Source organism: Melospiza melodia, chromosome 4 (genome assembly GCF_035770615.1).
Source record: "Melospiza melodia melodia isolate bMelMel2 chromosome 4, bMelMel2.pri, whole genome shotgun sequence".
Classification (NCBI taxonomy): Eukaryota; Metazoa; Chordata; class Aves; order Passeriformes; family Passerellidae; genus Melospiza; species Melospiza melodia.
In genome coordinates, this window is record NC_086197.1 from 53,926,079 (window position 1) to 53,946,373 (window position 20,295).

The 20,295-nt window shown below is 45.7% G+C and overlaps 1 protein-coding gene across 2 annotated transcripts in view; it reads right to left on the minus strand.

The window, feature by feature from the left end:
• Positions 1–591: 591 nt before the first annotated feature.
• The window catches only part of TMEM184B (transmembrane protein 184B), a 30,241-nt gene continuing 10,537 nt past the window's right edge, over positions 592–20,295 (minus strand). The window contains exons 2-10 of one of the 2 annotated variants that reach the window (XM_063154530.1): positions 18,067–18,327; positions 15,623–15,788; positions 12,287–12,377; positions 11,681–11,756; positions 8,458–8,549; positions 8,001–8,170; positions 5,842–6,036; positions 4,943–4,966; positions 592–3,904 (exon numbers count right to left, since the gene is read on the minus strand). In XM_063154530.1, the coding sequence (XP_063010600.1) occupies positions 3,663–3,904; positions 4,943–4,966; positions 5,842–6,036; positions 8,001–8,170; positions 8,458–8,549; positions 11,681–11,756; positions 12,287–12,377; positions 15,623–15,788; positions 18,067–18,267 (1,257 nt within the window). In that variant the 5' untranslated portion in view covers positions 18,268–18,327 and the 3' untranslated portion in view covers positions 592–3,662. The remainder of the gene's footprint in view (positions 3,905–4,942; positions 4,967–5,841; positions 6,037–8,000; positions 8,171–8,457; positions 8,550–11,680; positions 11,757–12,286; positions 12,378–15,622; positions 15,789–18,066; positions 18,328–20,295) is intronic. The other variant, XM_063154531.1, reaches the window with a different exon arrangement.

A 20,295-nucleotide genomic window follows, 5' to 3' on the forward strand; every position in this document is an offset into this window, starting at 1 on the left:
GTGAACAGCAAGGAAAAAAGCAGTGAGCTGCCCACAGATGGCAAGAGAAGGGGAAGAAGCGTGGAAGGCACCTTATCAGGAGATGAAGCCAGACCTCCTCCCTGTGTGGAAAAGCCATCCTTCCTCAGAGCTGAGCTGGAAGTGGTGAGCCTGTTCCAATTTCCCAGGTGGGCCAGGTCCCCAGCAGGCTGCAGCACTCGGGATGGTTTGGGGGGTTTGACATTCCCATTCCCTCTGCCACTGCAAATGGTCCAAGCCCCAAACACTGCTCATGGAAGAAAATCCCAAAGCCCCTCCCTCCTGGGGCTGGGGCCCCCTCCCTCCCATCAATGTTTCACAGTGAGCACCTAAGGAAGGATTCATCTCGACTCCAGGTTTTTGACTCATGGGTTTCACTCCTGCCTTGGGCCAGCAGTGGTGTCTCAGCCCAGGGTGCTGCAGTGATGGTTCTCCATGAGCTCCTACACAGACACCTAGAGCTTTCTTTCTGAGAAGAGGACAAGAGATCCTGACCCACCAAGCCTCAGTCCCTGCGAGGAGGAAAAACTCAGCAAAGTCACACAAGACAGCACCACACAGAGGCAGCTTAAGTACAATCTATATTATCTCTATATTTTTTATTTGTCATCATATTTGCTCATTTCTGCGGAGTATAACGTCACAAAGACCAAAATAGAGAGCGGCTTGTCGCTGAGCTCACATCAGTTAAACACAATAGGTACAAAACTAGGTGACTCTGTCTTATTTATCATACTTTTTTCAGTCATTTATATACAAAGAACTACTCTATATGGAAAAATAATAAACAAATCCCATGGGTATGTTACATAGTAAACAAAAAAGGAAGGAAGGAGAGCGGAAGCAGGTGAGGGAGAGCAGCTCCAAGGGTCTACTCCTGGAACTGGCACATTTCCTGGGTCCTGGGCTACCATGAGCAGACCAACGAGACCATGGATGCCTTGGCCTTCTTGGTCTCAAGCTCTGGATCTCATATTTGTTCCTCCAATACAAAGTAGCTTCAGAGCCAGTGCTTGCTCTGGCACTTGCTGGTCATGAGGAAGAGCAGGAAGCTCAGTGCTGGATGATTTTGTGTAGTGTTAAAAACATTATATATATATATATATATATATATATATATATATATAATTATAAAGTAGGGCAGCTGGCTCATTGGGTACTAGCTCACCAGGCTCCTCCAAAGGCAGCTGGTGCAAAAGTTATACTTGAAACCATTACACACAGGATGCTTTGAGAATATCCAGACCCTCTGCACAGTGCATATATATATACACATATATATATATATGTATGCAGGAGACATTTCAAATGAAGTTCTAAGATGTGCTTCTCTAAGCCTGGACCACTTTCATGCTCAATGGGGCAATCACACAGATTTCAGCCAGCCAAATGCAACAAAGACTGGGGGCAGTCACCAAGTGATACTAGGACATCATCAAGGCCTGCAAATGCAAAGAAAGGGGAGGATGGGAACATGTCCCATGCCCCACTTTCCTAAGAGAGAGTAACATGAGTATCTCACAATAAAGGAATATTAATCAAAGCCATAGAAAACAGAAACAAAATCTGCTCAACCTTCCACCTTGCTTTCCAGGCGCCTTATGCATGATGAAATTTTACACCAAGCCCACACAAAGCCTGGCAGAGTGTGATTGCATGTCTAATTAAGCAGTCACAAATTTAGGAAAATTAGTAACCAACAGCATGGCATTGCAGGATGTGTGTGAATGAGGAAATCCAGCGGCAGAGAAGCTGCTGGATCCACTGACCCTGCCTCCAGCTCCCTCAACAGTTCTGTTGATCTCACCAGCTTCACCATCCCTCAGAAACATCAGTACAGGAGGAGGCACTATCCTTAAGCTTTTCCCTATCTCATCCTCACAGCAGGGAGCAAACCTGCCTCTCTTCAAGCCCTTTTACCCAGCTTGGGCAGAGGTGCTGAATAAATGAGATGCTCTTCACTCACTGTGGCTTCTGAGACACTCAATGAACAAGCAGATGGATTAAGAAACAAATGGAAAGGTAAACTCCAGGCAGCAAACCAGATTCCAGTTCTCCTAGCAGGACAGCAAGGAGCAATCCAGAATCACACAGGTCTGCCCTCAGCAGGGGAGGCATAAAGCAGGAGAGGAACAGAGAAACTACAGCTGAACACAGCAGCTTGCTCCAATCTCAATTCTGCTTCCTGCTTGCAGGTAGGAGCATCTGAGCTGTAGCACTTGAGTGTGCTGCCTACTTTTCTCCTAGATAATTTTAAGCAAGCAAGAGGCATTTCCTGGTCCCTGGACAGATCTACAGAGGGATCACTTTTGTTTTGGCTCCACTAAGTACTCATGGGTTCATCCAAAACCCAGCAGAACCAAGGGGAAGCTTCTCCACTTCCATGGATGCTGGCTCCACCCTTGATAGCACTGCAGGTGCAGCAGAGCCTGTGAAATGTGCAGCAGCAGCAGCAGCAGCAATTGCTGCCTGAGAAAATAAAAGAGACAAATTTGACCAGCCAGGTCATGTCAGGTTTCAAGTCTGCTCCAGTCTGCCCCAGAACAGCTACAAAGATAAAAAAACAAAGGAGTGTGCAACATTCCTTCCTGAATATTCCAGCCTAAGGGTGAAACCTGTGTGGCTCAGGGGAAGTCAGTGATGATGAGCATGGCGAGAGCTACCTGTGAGAGACCAGGACCTGCTCTGGCACCTACCTCTAACAGGGGCAGATGTGATGCTGGGGGACAGGAAACAAGAAGAAAAACTGGTTTTGTGTTTACATATCTTCCCTTCCCAAAGAGGGGTGAAGGGGCCAGAGCTCTACAACCTTCCACCATCTATCATAGCCAGTCCTCATTCTTGTTAGCAGGAGAAAGATGCTCCAGGGAAGCTTCCTGCCACAGGAACGCCAGGGAGATGGGAAGCTTGGACACCTGTGATTAAAAAACTCCACCCTTGTGAAAATATAATTCCACCCCCTCTGAGCTTTAACAAGCTTTTATAGCAACTTGGGATGCAGGGAGCCAAGGAACACACAGAAAGCCCTGTCCTTTTCCCCTTCACTCCCTCAAGTGACTCCAGGACTCATAACCAGGTGCTCAGGGTGGGGACAGATGTTCCTTACTTAGCACTCAGGGCAATGGCTATTTAGAAAGACAAGTCTCTGGCGTGGTCCTCAGGAACACTTATGGCTGCATCCCCATCCTATTTCCCAAGGATCACAGAGATGTTAGTACCAGCGAGCTGGGGAGAAAACTGTGCCTACATCAACCATTCAGGAAAAGAAATAGAAAGCAGTCAGGTTGTCCTGTTAGAAAAAAACCAAAAACATTTTTGGCTACAACTCCAGGCTCTGGTCAGTCACACTCTGCACCAAGCTGGGCAGGTGTGGAAAGCCAGAGCCCCAAACCCTGGAGCTTTGCTTGAATCAATTCAATTTGATTGCTGCCATAGGAATGGGCTCGAGAATGGAGTCCTGGCCATTCTGGAACCTCCGCATTGCTCATTGTGTCCGTACCCACAAAAGCTAATGGGAAGTGCCCACTTCTGCAATCTTTACTCTCTAGGAAGTGATATGACTTGTGTATTTCTCCATTAATAAATTATTAAAAAAGAACAAAAAAAAAAAAGAGAAGTGGCAGCCTGTGCTGGCAGTTCCCCCCCTAGAATTCATCATCGGAGCTCAGCAAGAGGGTCTTCTCGTTGTCACGGGCGCCGGAGCAGCTGTGGGAGCGCGAGATGACGTGGCTGCCGTTGCGCCAAGGGGGACCGTGCTCCAGCGTCGACTGCTGCGTGTACTGCTGGTAGGCTGGAGAGAAGTTGTGGATCGCGTCTTGGACAATGTCATGGGGATTCATGGTCTCCTTGAGGCTGCTGGAGATGCTCTTCATGGGAGCACAGCGACCTGTTTGGATAAGACAGGAAGGCACAAGTAAAGAACGCTGCTGCCTTCCCCACACCCTTAATATGAAGGGAAGGAGAACAGGGAACATGCAGTCCTAGATACCGCAAAAGGTGTGTTACAGATTTCCTTAAGCAGCTGCAGAGGAAATGCCACACAAGTAGCGTTGAGTTTCACCAGTGGGGCTCCTAAACCCAGACACCGTGAGTCAAGTGAATCCACCACAGCACCAAATGGGGGACACACCATGAGAACGGGACACACCCACAGTGACAACCTCCACTATGCACTATCGGTGCTGGCCTGAGCGTGCAATGAACACAGTCAGGTAGGAGGTGCTCCTCTAAACACCTCCAGAAGACAAAAGCTAAGCAAATTCTAAAAATATAGGAGAAATGGCATTTGCCATTCCACTCACTGCAAATTAAGACTGCTAGGTGGTATCAAAGTGCCCATGGGAAAGAGATCATACGAGTAAAAGGGAGCACAAAGTAAGGAAAAGAGGGAAACGGGCAGTACTAGAGGCAGAACTACCCCATGTGTCATGATGATACCATGAAGAATGCAGCAGATGGAGAATGTACCACCCCAGTGCTAAGCACAGAGGGAAGCAGTGTCTCCTAGGAGCTGCCATGTCTCATGGCTTCTAGGTTCCATTTCCAGCGTGGGCTTCTGGCTCTGCTCAGTTCTGGGGATGAGCTCCCTAGAGAACCCAAGTATGCTGATCATCTGTGGCAATTATAAAGTGAAGGGAGGCTGGGGTGAGAGCAGCTCCTTTGAGAGCCTGCACAACTCTTCAGAGAGAAATTCCCAGAGCTCTGACACAAATGCTCTAAAAATCTGCGTTAATGCCCACGCTGCTGTTTTACTACTTGTAATCCAGACAACCCTAAAGCAGCTGTGTGAGGCACTGGAGTCACAGACTTGCAAGGAAAGGGGAACAAGGGGCAGGGCAGGTTGTAGGCAGGCTGGGAATCAGGACAGAACAGCATCCCAGCTAAAAACCAACAGAGACAAACACACAAAGCATGCTGTACCTACCGTATGGCCCATATGATGGAACAGCTGCATCAGGGACCAGTGGCCAAAGCAAGGGAGAGATAAAAGGAATAGGAGAGAAGGACAGAGACAGAGAAAGAGGAAATAACAAGAACTGAACAAGGCCCACCGCAGAAACATTCCCCACTGGACTGACCTGTAGTTTACCCTTACATCACCCATGGATCTCATCTCCCCCCACTGCAACCACTGTTCTTCCAAAACCTCTGGGGCTGGCTGGGATGGAGGGGTCACCTACACAGACACTGCCCAAGGGCTGCTGTGTTCCAGCACCTCAGCACAGATCTCCTCCAAAAGGAAGGATGCCCTTTATTTGGAAAACACTGCACAGACTAGGCACAAAACCCCCTTTTCCCAGAGATAACATCCATCTTCCCCAAAATAAGAATTTTCCTTATACCAGCCCAGCCCTCACAAAGTCATTACAGGAAGATCCTCCTCCTCCGTGACAAACATATTGCCAAAGCACAGCCTCATCTTCCCAAGCCAGATTCAAAACAGAGCCTGTTGTAGGCCCTGTCCCTCCTGCCTTCAGTCTGTTACACAATCTGGAGCAATGGAGTTCCCCTTTGGGGAGACAGGAAGAAGGACAAACCCATTCTACCGAAACAATGCAACATCTTACAGCCCTCAGGTCTGCAACAAGTTGTCGTGGGTGGCATACTGGGGAACTGAAAAGGGAACAGTGCAATTCAGTCAAGGTTTCTGCCCTGGAGAGCTGTTGCACAATAAATCTGTTCAGACACCACACAGGAGGGGATGTGGTGTTTTCCAAGCTATCAGATTGGGAGTCATATCAGTGTGCTGGCTGCCTGAGGGACCAGCCTCCACCCAGTCTCACTACCAAAGAGACAAGCCATATGCACTGGCATGCTTCCTACCTTGGGCATCAATCCTCTTGTCCACATACACCTTGTATGTGAAGGCGTGGCGCAGGGCAATGGCTGCAAAGAACATCTCCACACAAATGATGAAGTCTTGATAGCCAGCAGCTACTGTGCCTTCCCCCACAGACACATCAGCAGAGTGGATTTTGGGGATGGCACCACACTTTTCCAAGATGGCCAAGAGCATCCCTAAACAAAGTAACAAGTTCATGTAAATGTGCAGAAAACATGGTCTCACAGTAACTGCAAAGAATGGAAGTAGCTGTTTGTGCTGTATGTCCTAGACACAAACCCACCCACCACAGGAGCTACAAACACAGTGAGCTACAAATACACACCTCTGGTCACTTATACAACAGAGAAAGGAAGAAAAAAATGAGACAAATACATTTAGGCAAAGAATGTTCAAACACTGATCCTCTTCTATCCTCACCTGACACATAAACTGTGGAACTAACTGCTGTAGGACTTGATTAAGACCAAAAGGGTAAGAGGAGTCAGATATTTCTGTAAGCAATCCTGTGATCTCAGTGTTGTCCCAAAATAGGTTCTTTCACACAGTGTGCAAGAGGCCAATCCACACAAAGAGGCAAGGTATTTGGCTTATTTACTTATTTAGTTCTGCACAGAAAGGGGTGCTGGCTGGCAAATCCACAAAGCCAGCATGATGACTACCAAAGCTTTTTGCTATTTATACATTTTACTAAACAAAGCCACTCATGTTCCTTGGCTAAAAATTACCTAATTCTCTTTTTAATTAGTATTCTGTCTTCTATTGGTTAATGGGCCTCTCCCTGCTCATGCTAATTAGTCTGCATGCTCAGTGTGTCTCTCCTTTCGAGCTGGTGGCTTCCTGGGTCAGTGGCAATGATCTCCCCCTGCCAGAATTACCTTTTTCTCTGTTGGAGCTGATTCAGCACAGTTGCTGAGCTGTCTTTATCTGTTTCTTCCTTACCTTGGGGGTTCTGCCAAATGTCTTTGTGGCTTGTAAATTCTGCATTCTTCATGTCCACTATCAGTGGTACATCCCTCTTCCCAAGCTTTGTTAACCTGCCCTGAGGTCACTGAAAAACGTTGATCCCTAAACCTTAACAAGGCAGTTCTACTGTCAAGTAATTCGTCTTTCTAACACCTGGACATCACTTGGAGCTTGTTTGTTAGCTCCTGTTCCACAGATTAAACCTCTTTTCTTGTTGATTAGACTTGAAAGCATACAAAGATCAAACACCAAAGAACATAATTTCTTAAGAAAATTTTGACGTATTCCACATTTTTCAACATCAGCACTTGCACTAGCTAGAACAAAAACTGAAGTAACAGAACTTTTCATTTAAGCATATTAGTGTTTTTGACACACCACTGTAAAAAAGAGGTTTCTCCCTGTCCACAGCTTAGTGGCTGAAGAATTTCAGAGAAGACAAAGTGTGTGACCAGATGCCTTAAGATGATAAATCAGACAGCTTATTAGTTTGTCTGTAAACAGGGAGAATGGGCTATACTCCAACAGCCTGAATTCCACCTAAGTTCCTACTCAATTAGTCTTTGAAGTGCAACTCAGTAAACCTAAGTAGGGCATTGAACAGGGAAATGCTTAGAGCCAATTAGTCAGAAGCACTAAGCTTAGGTGGAATTTCAACTTTCTGATTGTGCCTCTGCTTCATGTGTATGAATTCTGAGTGTCCTTCTCCCAGCAGTGGCTCTGTGGCAGTACACACTGCACCCAACCAGCTTGCTCCTTCACATACACCACAGACAAACCATTAAAATTTTATTTTTAGAGCACTAAAAAAAGCACTAAAACTTTTTAGATGTGTCACTTTAATCAATAAAATGTCAGCATGCAGATAAAATGTTGGCAGCTTGTGCTTTATGATTGTTTCAGGAATGCAGAGAACTCTTCACCCTATCAGCTGATTTTGCCAAATACAAGTTCTTGTGCACACACACAGGGATAATAAGGATTCAGGAGCATATAAACAAAAATTAAACCGTGCAAAACAGCTTTCCCAGAGAAAAGGAATGAATGACTATAAACCAAATGGAATACAAGAAGACATTTTGTCTATTAATCAACATCTGCTCTATCAACTCTCGTGTCTGAGCCCTTGCAGAGAGCTCTTTATGCCTACCAAGGGAAGGGAAAAACAGCTCACCTTGCCAGAAGGACAGGAAGATGACAGATTTCACCATGAAGAACTTGAGGACTGGGCTGTAGGGACTGAGCAGCTCACGTGTGGCGAAGTAGAAAAGGAAGAGGGCATACAGTGCCAGGCTGACAGAGATGTTGTAGATGATCGTCACATAGAGGTAGCCACTGGTTACACTGAAAAGAGAAGATATATATGAATGCCTGAAACTTCAGCATGTTTTCCCCTTGCCACTGTGAATGGAAAGTTCCAAGAGTCCATTTCCTTCCTGCCTCCCTGTCCCATTTCCACCCCCAAACCAAGGTAGAAGAAACATGAAGCTAAAAGAGGGTTACCTCTGCCTTTATTTCTCATGCACGTCAACCCATGTACTCCCATCTTTTCCCAGCACACACAGAGACAATAAGCAGAGCCAGGCAGAGAAAGGGCAGCCAAATCTTGCATGCTAAATAAATAAACTTACTCAAAGTCACCATCCTTGTACTTGCCGAAGGCCTGAAGGATGACTGTGCTGATGGCCATGAGGGGCTTCACCACACAGAACTGCAGGGTAGCCTACAGGAATGAGAGGGGAGCAATGAGAAGGCAGGTGGTGCAAGAGGACAAGCTGCCAACAGCATCATAAATGGAGTATCCACTGGGACCACTCAGCAAGGCAGCGCAATGCAGCCCCAACAAGATGTCTGACCCTGCCACTTGCTAACTGATTGTGTTTGAAGACTGCAGCACCCAAGAGGAGATGAAGGAGTTTCAGAAGATGTACCTGTGCTATCTACTTGTCCAGAACAGGAAGAAAAACCTCTCTGTAGTTGTTCCTAGAAGCTGTCAGCCCCACTCTTCCAGGGCTGCTTTTCACAGGCTGTGCTGCAGCACATTTATGCACTGTAACAGTACATAAAGCAAAAAATCTCACACTGTGCTATGGCACAGACACAGTAAGTTTAAAAGAGACATTTCCTTTCCTCCTGGGGAAGGAAAGCAAACTCCAGTCCATAGCTGTCACAAAGTTAGGCAAGAAAGTCCCCTGGATCAGAGGGGAAACCCGCTATTTGAGGAGGAACTTTTGACAACTGCCACAGTATTCAGGCGTTTTGTAAACACAGCAATGTGTGTTGCCACACACAAGTTAAGAGCTATTCTGTTCTCATCCACATGACCTTTACTGAATCTCCCCAAAGATTCCATGGCACTTGGGACCAGCTCTATCCGTTCTGCCCATATAAACTACTGCTCCTATTGGGACTGAGTGTTCTCTCAAAGCCACCGCATTCCTCAACTTTCTGCAGATGTTGAACTTCAAAGTCCTAAAAAAAGGAAAGACTTATGGCCCTAAAAATGTCTCCCTGAAGAGATGTGACCTGTGTCTCCCTGAAGGAGGCTACAAGAGCCTGGGTAGGTGCTGACCTGTGTGCATGTGGGGAGGGCTATGTATGGAAAGAAGGTAAAACCAAACAGTAATAATTGCTTTGGATACGATGCAATTTGTTAGTGGTCATAAGACTTCAAGGAGATTAAAAACCCCAGCACATGCCAGTTAGTGAGTCACTTTAAATATGTGAACTGGAAAAGGTCAAGTTAATTGGTAAACAACTCCATCCTCTGAGCTTCCTCTCCTTCTGATCTGGGGACATTTTAACCATTTCCCTGCAATCCAAATCACCACATACTATTTTTAGCTGCTTCCCTAGAAGATGCTACAGCATATGGGAAGCACATGGATGGTGTGTGACCCATGTGTGAGGGTCACCAGACAGAGGCCCAGCAAAGAATCTTGATCAAGACATCTTTAAAGAAACAAGCTTTTTGTATTTCACACCACAGACACCAGCACACCACCTCACAGCTGGAGGTCCACAGGCAACACAGGCAGACTGACTGACCCACAACAGGCACCTGCCTGAGAAAAACTGAGACGGGACAGCGTGAAGGTGGTAAGAAAAAATATTTATAACACACAGATTCCTTCAGGATGAAAGGGACCAAAAAGAGCAGAAAATGGACAGGTAGTGATGGGAGGCAAAAGAAGTGCTGGAGATACTGAGAACAGGGCTAAAAAGGGTAAGGTGTTCCTTTCAGCACATTTCTCTTCCAGATCATCACCATGGTGGATACTGCAGGGGTCAGCACTGACATTTGTTCCGCTGCCCTTTCATACCAGCCTTCCTAGGAATCTACCTTGAAAGGTCTTCCCCACAAATCCTGAAAGTCTAGAAGTACCAGAAAGTGAACCTTGGCATCAATAATTTCTCACCAAGACAATATTTAAGTTCAAGCCAAGAAGGATGGAAGTATTTAAGCATCTCTTTTCAATACACCTCCCTCACAGCCTCCACAGCAGACTTAGCAGTTAGCAAAGGGCAGGCATGAGTAGAAAAATTGCTGCCAGATACCAGCAAAAGGAAAGCAAAGTATCTACCAAAGACAGAGTTACCAAAAGAGCTGGGATTTGGGGAGGCCAGCAGAAAAACCACACCTTCCCCACATCCCAAGGTGTGCTTCTAGTCTTCACTGTTGCGAACAAACTTTCCAAACACAGACATGTGCAACCCAGGTAGTGACTGCAAGAGGCTGTGGGACATGAGAAGCAAGAAGTCAAAGGGAAATTATTTCACCAGCATTCATTCACTTTCATGGGTGCTTCATCTGCTTACAATATATTTAAAAGGTAAAAATTAACATTAGGAGCAATAAGAACAGGTAATGCAGTGAATCAAGCAAAGGGTGTCCAGATGAAACACGTGAGAAACAGCTGAAGGAACATACTGGGTTCAGACTAGAAAAGAAATTAAGAAGCAAGAAAACAGAAAAGCTGTAAGGACAAAACATGGGGCAGGGACAAATAGAGCACATAAGCAAAAGCTGCAGTCCTTTGAAAATGGCCACTTGTGCAGACCATGAGGCTGCACTGTACTTTTGATGTTCCTGCATATTGCTAAAACACAGAAGATGGGCCATGTTGTTCAGGAGAAGCCAGGGCAGATATCTAGACCTGCTGACTGAAATTACAATGACCTGAGCCCTTTCAAAGAACCAGACCTGCTTCACACTGCCTCCTACTGTGTTCATTTCAGCAGGTGAGCAAAGCCTTGAAATTCACCTGCTGTTTCATGTCAGCCAGAGGTGACTGACCTGCAATGAGCAGACAAGGGCTGTATAGAGGTTTGGGCCTCCCCCACTGACCTGCCCTCGACATATCCAGTTCAGCACAGACAGACACACATGGTGAGCAATACTTGGTTCCTCCTACAAACCAATGTGTCATGCTCAACCTCCACCCCTCCTCAGCTCCAAACCACAACAGCAGCACTGGGAATTCAGGAGGCTGTTACACAACTGTGGGGTGTCTGCGACACAACACAGACATCAATTTCTTGGAGCTGGGACCTCTGTAATCCAGAAATTAAGAGAGTTTCTTCCTAGGATTAACATCAGTTCCAGGAGATAACTTGTGTCTTAAACTAAGGCCTTCCTGATGTGGGGTTGAGTAGAAAATGTTAAAATCATTCTTAACATATTTAAATAATTCTTAACACCAAACCAACCCTGAAACACCTCCTCTTTTCAGCAGTCTTCAGGCCTCTCAAAATGCAATTAGAGCCCTGATCAAAGATCTCACAAATTCAGCAGCAAAAGGCACCATTGTCACCCCCACAGCCTTAATTTCTGCAGAATGTCCCAGCCCATACCTGTTTGCAGAATCTCAGGAATCCAATTGAATATGTCTTTCCCCACAGGCAGCAAGTCCCGTACACACAGCTGGACCTGAAAGAAACAACACAAGATGACAGAGTTCACAAGCAAGATTTGGGCAAGAGGGCAAGATTCCTACCCTCTTTATCCACCCCTCTGCAGCCAAGTTGCAGGACTGGTGCTTTCTCCAACAATGACTGCAGTTATGGCCATACTCTCTTCTAGAGACGTGTCTAAAACAACATCCTGACTATACACTGCAATTTTTTTTTCCTGTCACTGAATAGAATGGGGAGAAATATAGATCCTAGAGGAGACACACACAATCAACTGAAGACAGAAAAGATTTAAAGGAAGAGAAGGGAGTAAGAAAATAAACAAAGGACAGGCAGGTGTCCAGAAAAATTGTGAATCAGTCCAGCTTGCCTAAGAGAATGTGATCAGCCTGATCTGTCTCAGAGCAAGGTAAATCACCATCATCCACACTGCCCAGTTCCAGCAGACATTTGCCACCTGACACAGTTTTTCAGGAGAGGATAGAGAAATAGCAGATGGGCACAGAAGGAGGACAGCGTCATGCTGTAAGCACAATAAATACTCACTCAATTGGTTTCCCTCTGATCTCAGACATGATGGAGCTCTCCCCTCCCAAATACTCATAGCAGAGGCTGAGAAAGTTGTATATTACAAAGGCTGCAAAGACATCAATCACAGTAAAATGACAACCAACTTCAAAACAGGTGCAAGGACCAAAAGCACAGGCAAGAGACCAAACATTAGCAGGGACTGCTTATGCAGCACCTTTCTCTTCAAAGCATTCCAGATTTTCACTGCATTTATCATCCTACCTCAACACTCACAAGACTATGGGAGTTTGGGCAAGGTCCCAGGCCAGTTCCATGACTCATGCCAAAAGGGTCACAGAACCATTTAAAACTGTGGTCAGTCTCTGTTTTATTTGGCATCTGTAAGATGCCATTCTTCACAGGATTCCTGTGCATTATTCCAGGACATTACACTGGTACTAAATAATTTGGAAAAGGTATCTCTGATCCATCAGCCACATGTTATCTCCTGTATTTAACCTGTTAGCTGATGAACACAGTTTGTCTCTGCCAGGTAACCAGGCTATAGACATAAGATTTGGAGAAACAAAGAGTTTATAACAATCAGCAAAACTCTGTTTCCGTGTCTTGTGGGGACTTTTGCAAAACAGGCTCTGTTCTTCATTTTCTCAAAAAGATAAAATTTCTTGTGTGCTGAATAAAATTCTCCTTAGACCACCTCTTTTCTGCCTTCCCCAGAAACCTGTTACAGATGACAAACAGACTGACCACTAACACTCTGCCCCATTTCAGTTCCCCAGAACTACAGATGTATCTCCTTTTCATGGGATCCAAACTCACTTAAATGTGCATGAAGTGAGCCTGTATACACTCTGTCTGCCACTCTCTTGACTTGTTGTAATTACTGTTGGACCCTCGAAGTTGTCAGATTTTTTAGGGCAAGGACTGTACTTCTGCATTTGACACAGACAGCCCTGGGGCAAAATGACAGACCAGACGAGCCTCCTTGCAACATTATATTCTCTGGTCACCTGTATCTGGACACTCCCTGGAATGACAACACACAAATCCTGATTTTTGCCCCAAATAACTGGGATACAAACAGCAGTCTCAAGGAACTTTAAAATAAGAACAGAAACTTAATAATGTACAACACTGAGAAGCTGATCTCCCCGACCAGCCAGTTATTAGACCTGAGATCAATTTTTCCACATGAATGATCTTCCAAAGTCAGACAAATTCTTCTATAAGCATCTAAACTATGCCCTGGCGAAGAGATACTCCATGGTCCCCAAAACACTTACAGTCTCAAAACATTTACTTATGGCTTGTAGATGTGTCTAGCTGGCAAGACTGCTATGGCACATAAAAGCCAGTGGTACACATGCTTCTATGTATGTAATTGGGATATTGTTATTCTATCTGTAATCCTTATTATTGAACAAAATTCACACAGTAATAATTTTGCCAAAGCTTTAATTAGGGCATAAAACACCAACCACGGAAAAATTATTTAAATAACTGTGGTAACCCCTTTTGCCTTCAATTTTCCTGCAACTTAGCTGACAGCACCCAGCACCCAGAAGAAGAAAAGCTAAGCTTTTCCTATTGTCCTCCAGTGACCCCTGCCCTCTGATTTGGTCATTACAATACCAGCTGCCCATTCCCCAAGTACTAGGGAAAAGATGACATCAGAGGAAGAAAACAAAACAAAACAAGAGGGAGAAATATCTGCCCCTTCATTCCCAATAAAAGTGCTAACTAGCAAGGGTCATCACACCAGCAAAGAACTATTCTCCCTTTCCCATCCACATCCATCAGATGGTATTCATGATATCAACATAAAAAAAACCCCAAAACAAACCCTACTTGTATCAGTGTTTCTGAAGAAGCAGTGACATGAAAGAGTAAAACCAGAACAGGCTCCTCCTAACACACACCACAAAATACAGTCCAGAAATGGCTTAAGACAGCTTTCAAAATGTACTAGTAGGGTCTTCTTCCTCCATTCTCTAATAGCCCACTTTGCAATGTAAAACCTTTCTAAAATATAAAGAAGGGGGGTGGCAAGACACAAAAAGGCTGTTTTGAAGCAATCCTCAGAAAAAGTGAGGGAGAGAACCTGCTTTCCAAAGGTGTCTTCACCTCCACTTGTAGTTTTCTCATACAGGCCAACCTGCCGAGGTGAACCCTGGAGCACGGGCAGCCTCCTGAGCAGATGTTCAAATGCTTGCAAACTCCCAGGGCAAGAGAGGCAGAGGGACAGTGGCTGTTGCTAGGAGAGCAGCAGGCTTCCTGCTGGACTCATACACACAGGGCGGGGAAAGAAAAAACCCAGACCCCAAACAAAGATGCTTTCTTGCATCATGTGTGTGCATTTGCCATCTGCTGCTGCACCCACAGCATTGTTGTGCACATGAAGGAAGGCCTGCTGGTCTCTTCAGCTTTAACTTGTTCACGTGGCCAGGGGCAACTCTCTGCATTGCAGATCTCACAAAAACAACTGCACCAATGATTTAGGATTTAATGAGGGTATGGTGAGAAATTGTCCTCAAAAAGTCACTGCTAGAGTGCAGTATCTTCTGCTGAGTGGGTAGAGGCTTCTTACAGGATGAGACCAGGAGGGAAGTTACAATAGCATTTACAGGAAAGTAACCATTTCCCTCACATACAGTGCTAGTGGTATTACATCACTGCAGCAGATAACCAAAACCAAGCAGGTGCTCATCCTGAACACGGCACCCTCTCTTCTACAGGACTCCAAAGCACTTTACACTTTACCAGCCCCAGCACATGGCCACTGTGCTACCCTGTGCAAGCACACAAGTGGCCCCAGGATGGGACCAGAAGAATACACTGCTAACAAGCTGCACCAGGAACACAGGACAAAGCAGTATCTGGCTGCTAAGTGCTGTTAAAAGAGGCAGGAGCTAAGCAATATGTCACTTTCTAACACCCAGATACCATCAGCTGTTTTGGCTTCACCAAAAGCTTTTACCTTCCTGAAGCAAAGGACCCCAGAAAACCATAAACTTAGTCTCTACAGAACCCTGGAGGGAAGGCTCATGACCAGAGACCAGCGAGGGAGAGGATCAAGTTGCACAGGGCTTTGAGCAACCTGATCAAGTGAAAGGTGTCCCAGACCACGGCAAGGGTGCTGCACTAGATGATCTTCAAAGGTGCACCCTGAGACAAACCATCCTACCATTCTATGATTTTCAGTCACTAAGCAAGCCACGGTCATCCAGTTAAGCACACCATTCAGCAGGTGACAGCAATGCTCTCTCCTGAAATGCTGTTTTCAACCAGAAATAAAGTTCTCCCAGACCAGAGACTTCCCACCCCCCCATTTTCTGTGTGAGCCCTCCTTACCTTCATAGCAGTCCCGCACTGTGCCGAAGTAAACATAGTACTGGTCATTGGTGAAGAAGAGGAGGCTGAGCCAGGAGTCAAAGGCATAAATGGGCACGATGAAGAGGATGCGAACGATGTAGCGCTGCTCGTTTGGGCAGCTGTAGCAGCGCAGGTGCATGTAGATCTGGAGATGGACAGGGGAGAGTGGGATCAGGGTACATGGAGCACAGAGGAGAAAGCAGAACTGGAGAGCCAACTGGGCCAGGGAAAACAAACTTACTAAATCACCTCTCGATTGCCTCCAGCAGCCTCAAGGTGATGAACATAAAAGAAAAGATCAATCCCTGTTATCGTATGGAATTGATATAGCAACCCTTAGTTTGCAGACGGGGGAAGGAGAGGGAAAAGAAAATGGAGGCATTTCTAATCTAGTTTCTTAAAAGGAATTGGGTTATTTTTACATAACCTTGCCCATATTCTTTTTGTTCAAACCTTTTTTCCAGTCATTAGCTCTACATTCCTGCTATCCTCTTTTAATTACCTAAGATTCATCACACTGCAGGCTGCTTTTCTCTGAAAAACACACTTGTGAACACTCTCTCTTTTGGCTGTTTTGGATGCTTTTGAGACTTTCACCTGAAACAACCTAAGAGAGCCCTTTACAGCATATCCCAAAGCTGATAAGCCACAGCCCATCTGCTCAAAAGGTGTTACCCTGCACATGGGTGACAGCACAGCCACAAAGGGTCAGCCATCAAGGGAGCACTGAGCTTATGTAGTGTGCTCAAAGGAACCACACAGTTTGCTCTGTCTGACTGCACACACGCCAATCCCTCTAAGTCACTGGCTGGGGGGAGCACAGCATCCCCCACCCTTCCCGCTCCCACCACTCACAGTTCCTTAGCCATCATTAAATCCCACACCCAAGATGCTTTTTTACAGAATACCCACCTCCCCAAAAAGGTACTGACCACAAGCACACCCTGAAGATGAGCACAACCCCTGCAATGCCCTAATAACACAGGCAGAGCTTCAGCACCATTTGTGGGTACACTCTCTTGACCACGGAGTCAGGAGAGGCAAGGCCTCTGTACAGCAATTCTCACTAAGCTGCTGTCCCAGCTGCTGGAATTAGTAACAGCCAGCTGACTACATATGTGCCTCACCACTGACTGATTCTGCTGCCTGAAGAGGTACAAGCATTTGTTTGAAGCTTCACCCTGCATTTTGGGGTGCTATGAGGATTCTCCAGAGACTAAAAAAAACATACACTCTCATCTTTGCACTGTAAGGGAGAGGGGCTTGTGCCTCCCCAGCTGTCTGTTGCTTGTTCCTCCCTGGTCAAAACCGACTGAAGGGCTCAAAAATACTTCTGCTTCCTTTCCCTATGAAATGCTCAAAACCACTTCTGATTCCTCTTCTTGACCCATGAGGAGCTCACAAAACACTCATTTCCTGAGGAGAACAGGTTGAAAGTAAGCTAACAAACCTTAGAGATATTTTTGCCTTGCGACAATCCCAGTGACACATCTCACCCAGCACAGAGACAGCTGACACCAGAGTTCAGATGACTCCAAGCTTTGCCCTTGGGATGTCAGAAGAGCCCAGTGATCCATGTGCCTGGGAGAGCACAGGAACTGCTGCTGTGTAAGAGGACAACAGCGTGTTCCAATCAGCAGTGTCTCTCTGGCACTGACCTCCATGGGTATCTTCAGAGAAGGCCATTAATGCCTAACTGTGCAATGCGACGCGGCACAGGAAAATTTCTTCCTACCCTCAGCAGGTGATCAATTTGACAGGAGGATCCATGGCACTTGTAATTGTTACCCAAGCTGGTGAAACTGCAGGTGTTACTCTTATTCATCTGTGACTAATCCATTTTTTACCTTCACTAGCTCCTGTACTCCACCAATAGGCTGTACTTTTCTACATTCTAGTCATCACTCTGGAATCTACAATCCAACAGGTACAAAACATGGGTTGATAAATAACAGGGCTTGTGTTTCCCCACTGTATTTTTCAGTTCACATGACAACTGCATGAAAGAGAGGCAGAGAACAGGATGCAGGGTTTGACTTACTCAGGCTCCCAGGACACCTGCCCCAGAGAGAGGGGAGGAGGAAAAAATTAAAATGAAACATTTCCTGCTACTCCTTTCCGCAGCAGAGTTCAGCCCGTGGAATCCACTGGCACAGGAGATCAAAGGAGGAATGTCAAACAACAGGTGACTAGGATTTTTTAGCTAACAGCTGACACAATAAAAAATGGCAATATTCAGCTAAAGACCTGTGAAAGGATGACCTAAGATAACACACCATTCTGCAAACCTTCAAGAGATGGTGAAATGTTTTACACCTGCTAGTTTTAAAGAGTGTGCTTCCTCTCCATTCACACTGTGGAAATGGTCTGTTCTTCATGTGGGGAAAAGGAAAGGATGAGAAGTACAAGTGCCAGGGTTTTACCTGATGGCAGGTGATGAGCAAAGCTGTCCATACAAAGAAACCTGAGATAGCCTGAGCAGCAGTGGTCATGAGGAATATTGGCTGCTCCACAGCCGTGGGGCTGCCATCCTCTGGCATCCAGGAGAAGTTAGGAGCCACAGCTGGAGTGGTGGCAGTTGACCCCAGTCTGGGGGCTGCAGTGACATCAGTCATCATAATCATGGTGCCTTTTGGTGTGAGGTTCCAGTTGGGATTGCTAAAGAGCTGCCCACGGGCCAAGACCTGTCAGGGAAGAGAACCACAAAGCAATTGAACCCAGCTGAAAGGAGTCAGGAATGTAACAGAACTTTGCATCTCTCACATGCCTTCCACCAGGCTGCTCACATGCTTTGTGAACAGGACCTGGGTGTGTCTGCCACTGCCACCCCTTGTGATATAACAGATCATGTGGCACTCAGAAACCTCTGACAGCCACCCAGAGATCATGAAATCTGGCCACGGTCATCATCACCCCCCTTCTGCAATAAAAACATATAAGATGAATACAGCATTCACCAGAGATCACAGAATCATAGAATGGTTTGGGTTGGAAAAGACCTTAAGGACCATTTAGTTCCAAGCCCTGTGCTATGGGCCAGGGACTCCTTCCACTAGACCAGGTTGTTCAGACTCCAACAAACCTGTCCCTGAACACTTCAAAGGATGGAGCATCCCTAACTCCTGTGGGCAACCTGTGCCACTGTCTCACCTCTCTCACAGCAAAGAATTTCTTCCTAACATCTAATTTAACCTACTCACAGTTTAAAGCCATTTCCCTTAGTCCTATCACTACACACCCTTAGTAAAAAGATCAGAAGGAGGTGTCTAAACCATTCCTACTGGAAGATGACAGGCACGCTTAAGTTAACATCTCTATTTTCCATAAGAGTACAGGCTATTCTGCTGTGTCCTACTGTCATGGTTAGCCTGCCAAGCAGCAACAAGCAACAAGAACATGTGCCACAGTGTCCCTGTGCAGGAAGGGGACAGAGGGAAGAATATCCTAATTCCTCCAGCAAGCAATACCCACCTCTCCTACAGCCATGCTGAAAACCACATTCAGCCCAAAGCACTCTCATTGAAGGATATGAACTGAAAGCTCTTCTCATTTTGACAGTGTGAACAGCATGAAAGTCATGCTTTTACCAAAATTTGTATGGCATAGTAGATTTAGCCAGCCTGTTATTAATGTTACTAACTTTGCATTGTTTTCTACATGATGTGAATTTAACCTGATCAGCTTTTAAAAGCCAGCTGACACATAAAATCACATACAGAACACAAGAATATGCAAGATTTCAAAGCAGCATGACCTTTGGCCATTTCCTGGCTAAAAAGTTATTTTCTTTCAATGGAACAAATTCTTGAAGGTCTAAGATCTAAAGTAGCTATTATTTTCAATTTGGTCATAAGCAGGCTCTAGTGTGACCTCTGGACTGTAGGAAGATAATCCACTTAAACCAAGATCACAAGCAGGCAGCCATTGGTTCTGTCCATTAGAAGAGCTGCTTCTGATCCCCCTATCAAAGGGAACAGCATAATATTGCCTCCTTCTGATAACCTCCTAATATTTTTCACAAGAGCACTTCTATAAAAGCTCAAGTCATTGCTCCTACACAGGCCTTTATGATCAGTGGATGGAAAGGGCTTTGGAAAGGCCAATGATCCATCGCCGGAGTTTACAGCTGCAGCAGGGAAGGGCACATCTGTCATCTACTGACAAGTTGTTACAGAACACAAAAGAGAATACACGTTCACAGAGGAACTGCCCCAGCCCTGTTCCACCTGAAGCCACAGCACAAACTAGGGAACAGGTACCCAGTAAAAGCAGAGTGCCAGTAGCAAGTCCTTTTCACATGCACACTAAGGCACAAAAATGGCCCCTTTAGCACAGGCTTTTCCAAAACACACACTCGTATCACCAGTGTGCAGCAGTCTGATGTTACCTTATGTCACACTCCACCTCCTTTCTGCTTTCTTCCATGGGGGAAAAGAAATGTTCTGGGAAACACTCAGATTTGTTTAAGCATGTCTTACTATAGGTGGAGCTGCACAAGTGCTGTGCTTTAATTTACAAAATAATTGTCAAACCTGGCTTTTCTTTGTTCTTTCCAACAGATCCCTGCTCTGAGTTACAGCTTTCCATAACTGCATGTACAGTAGGATAACTCCTCTCCAGTCCTGATCAGTACAGAAAATGTAACTTAAGTT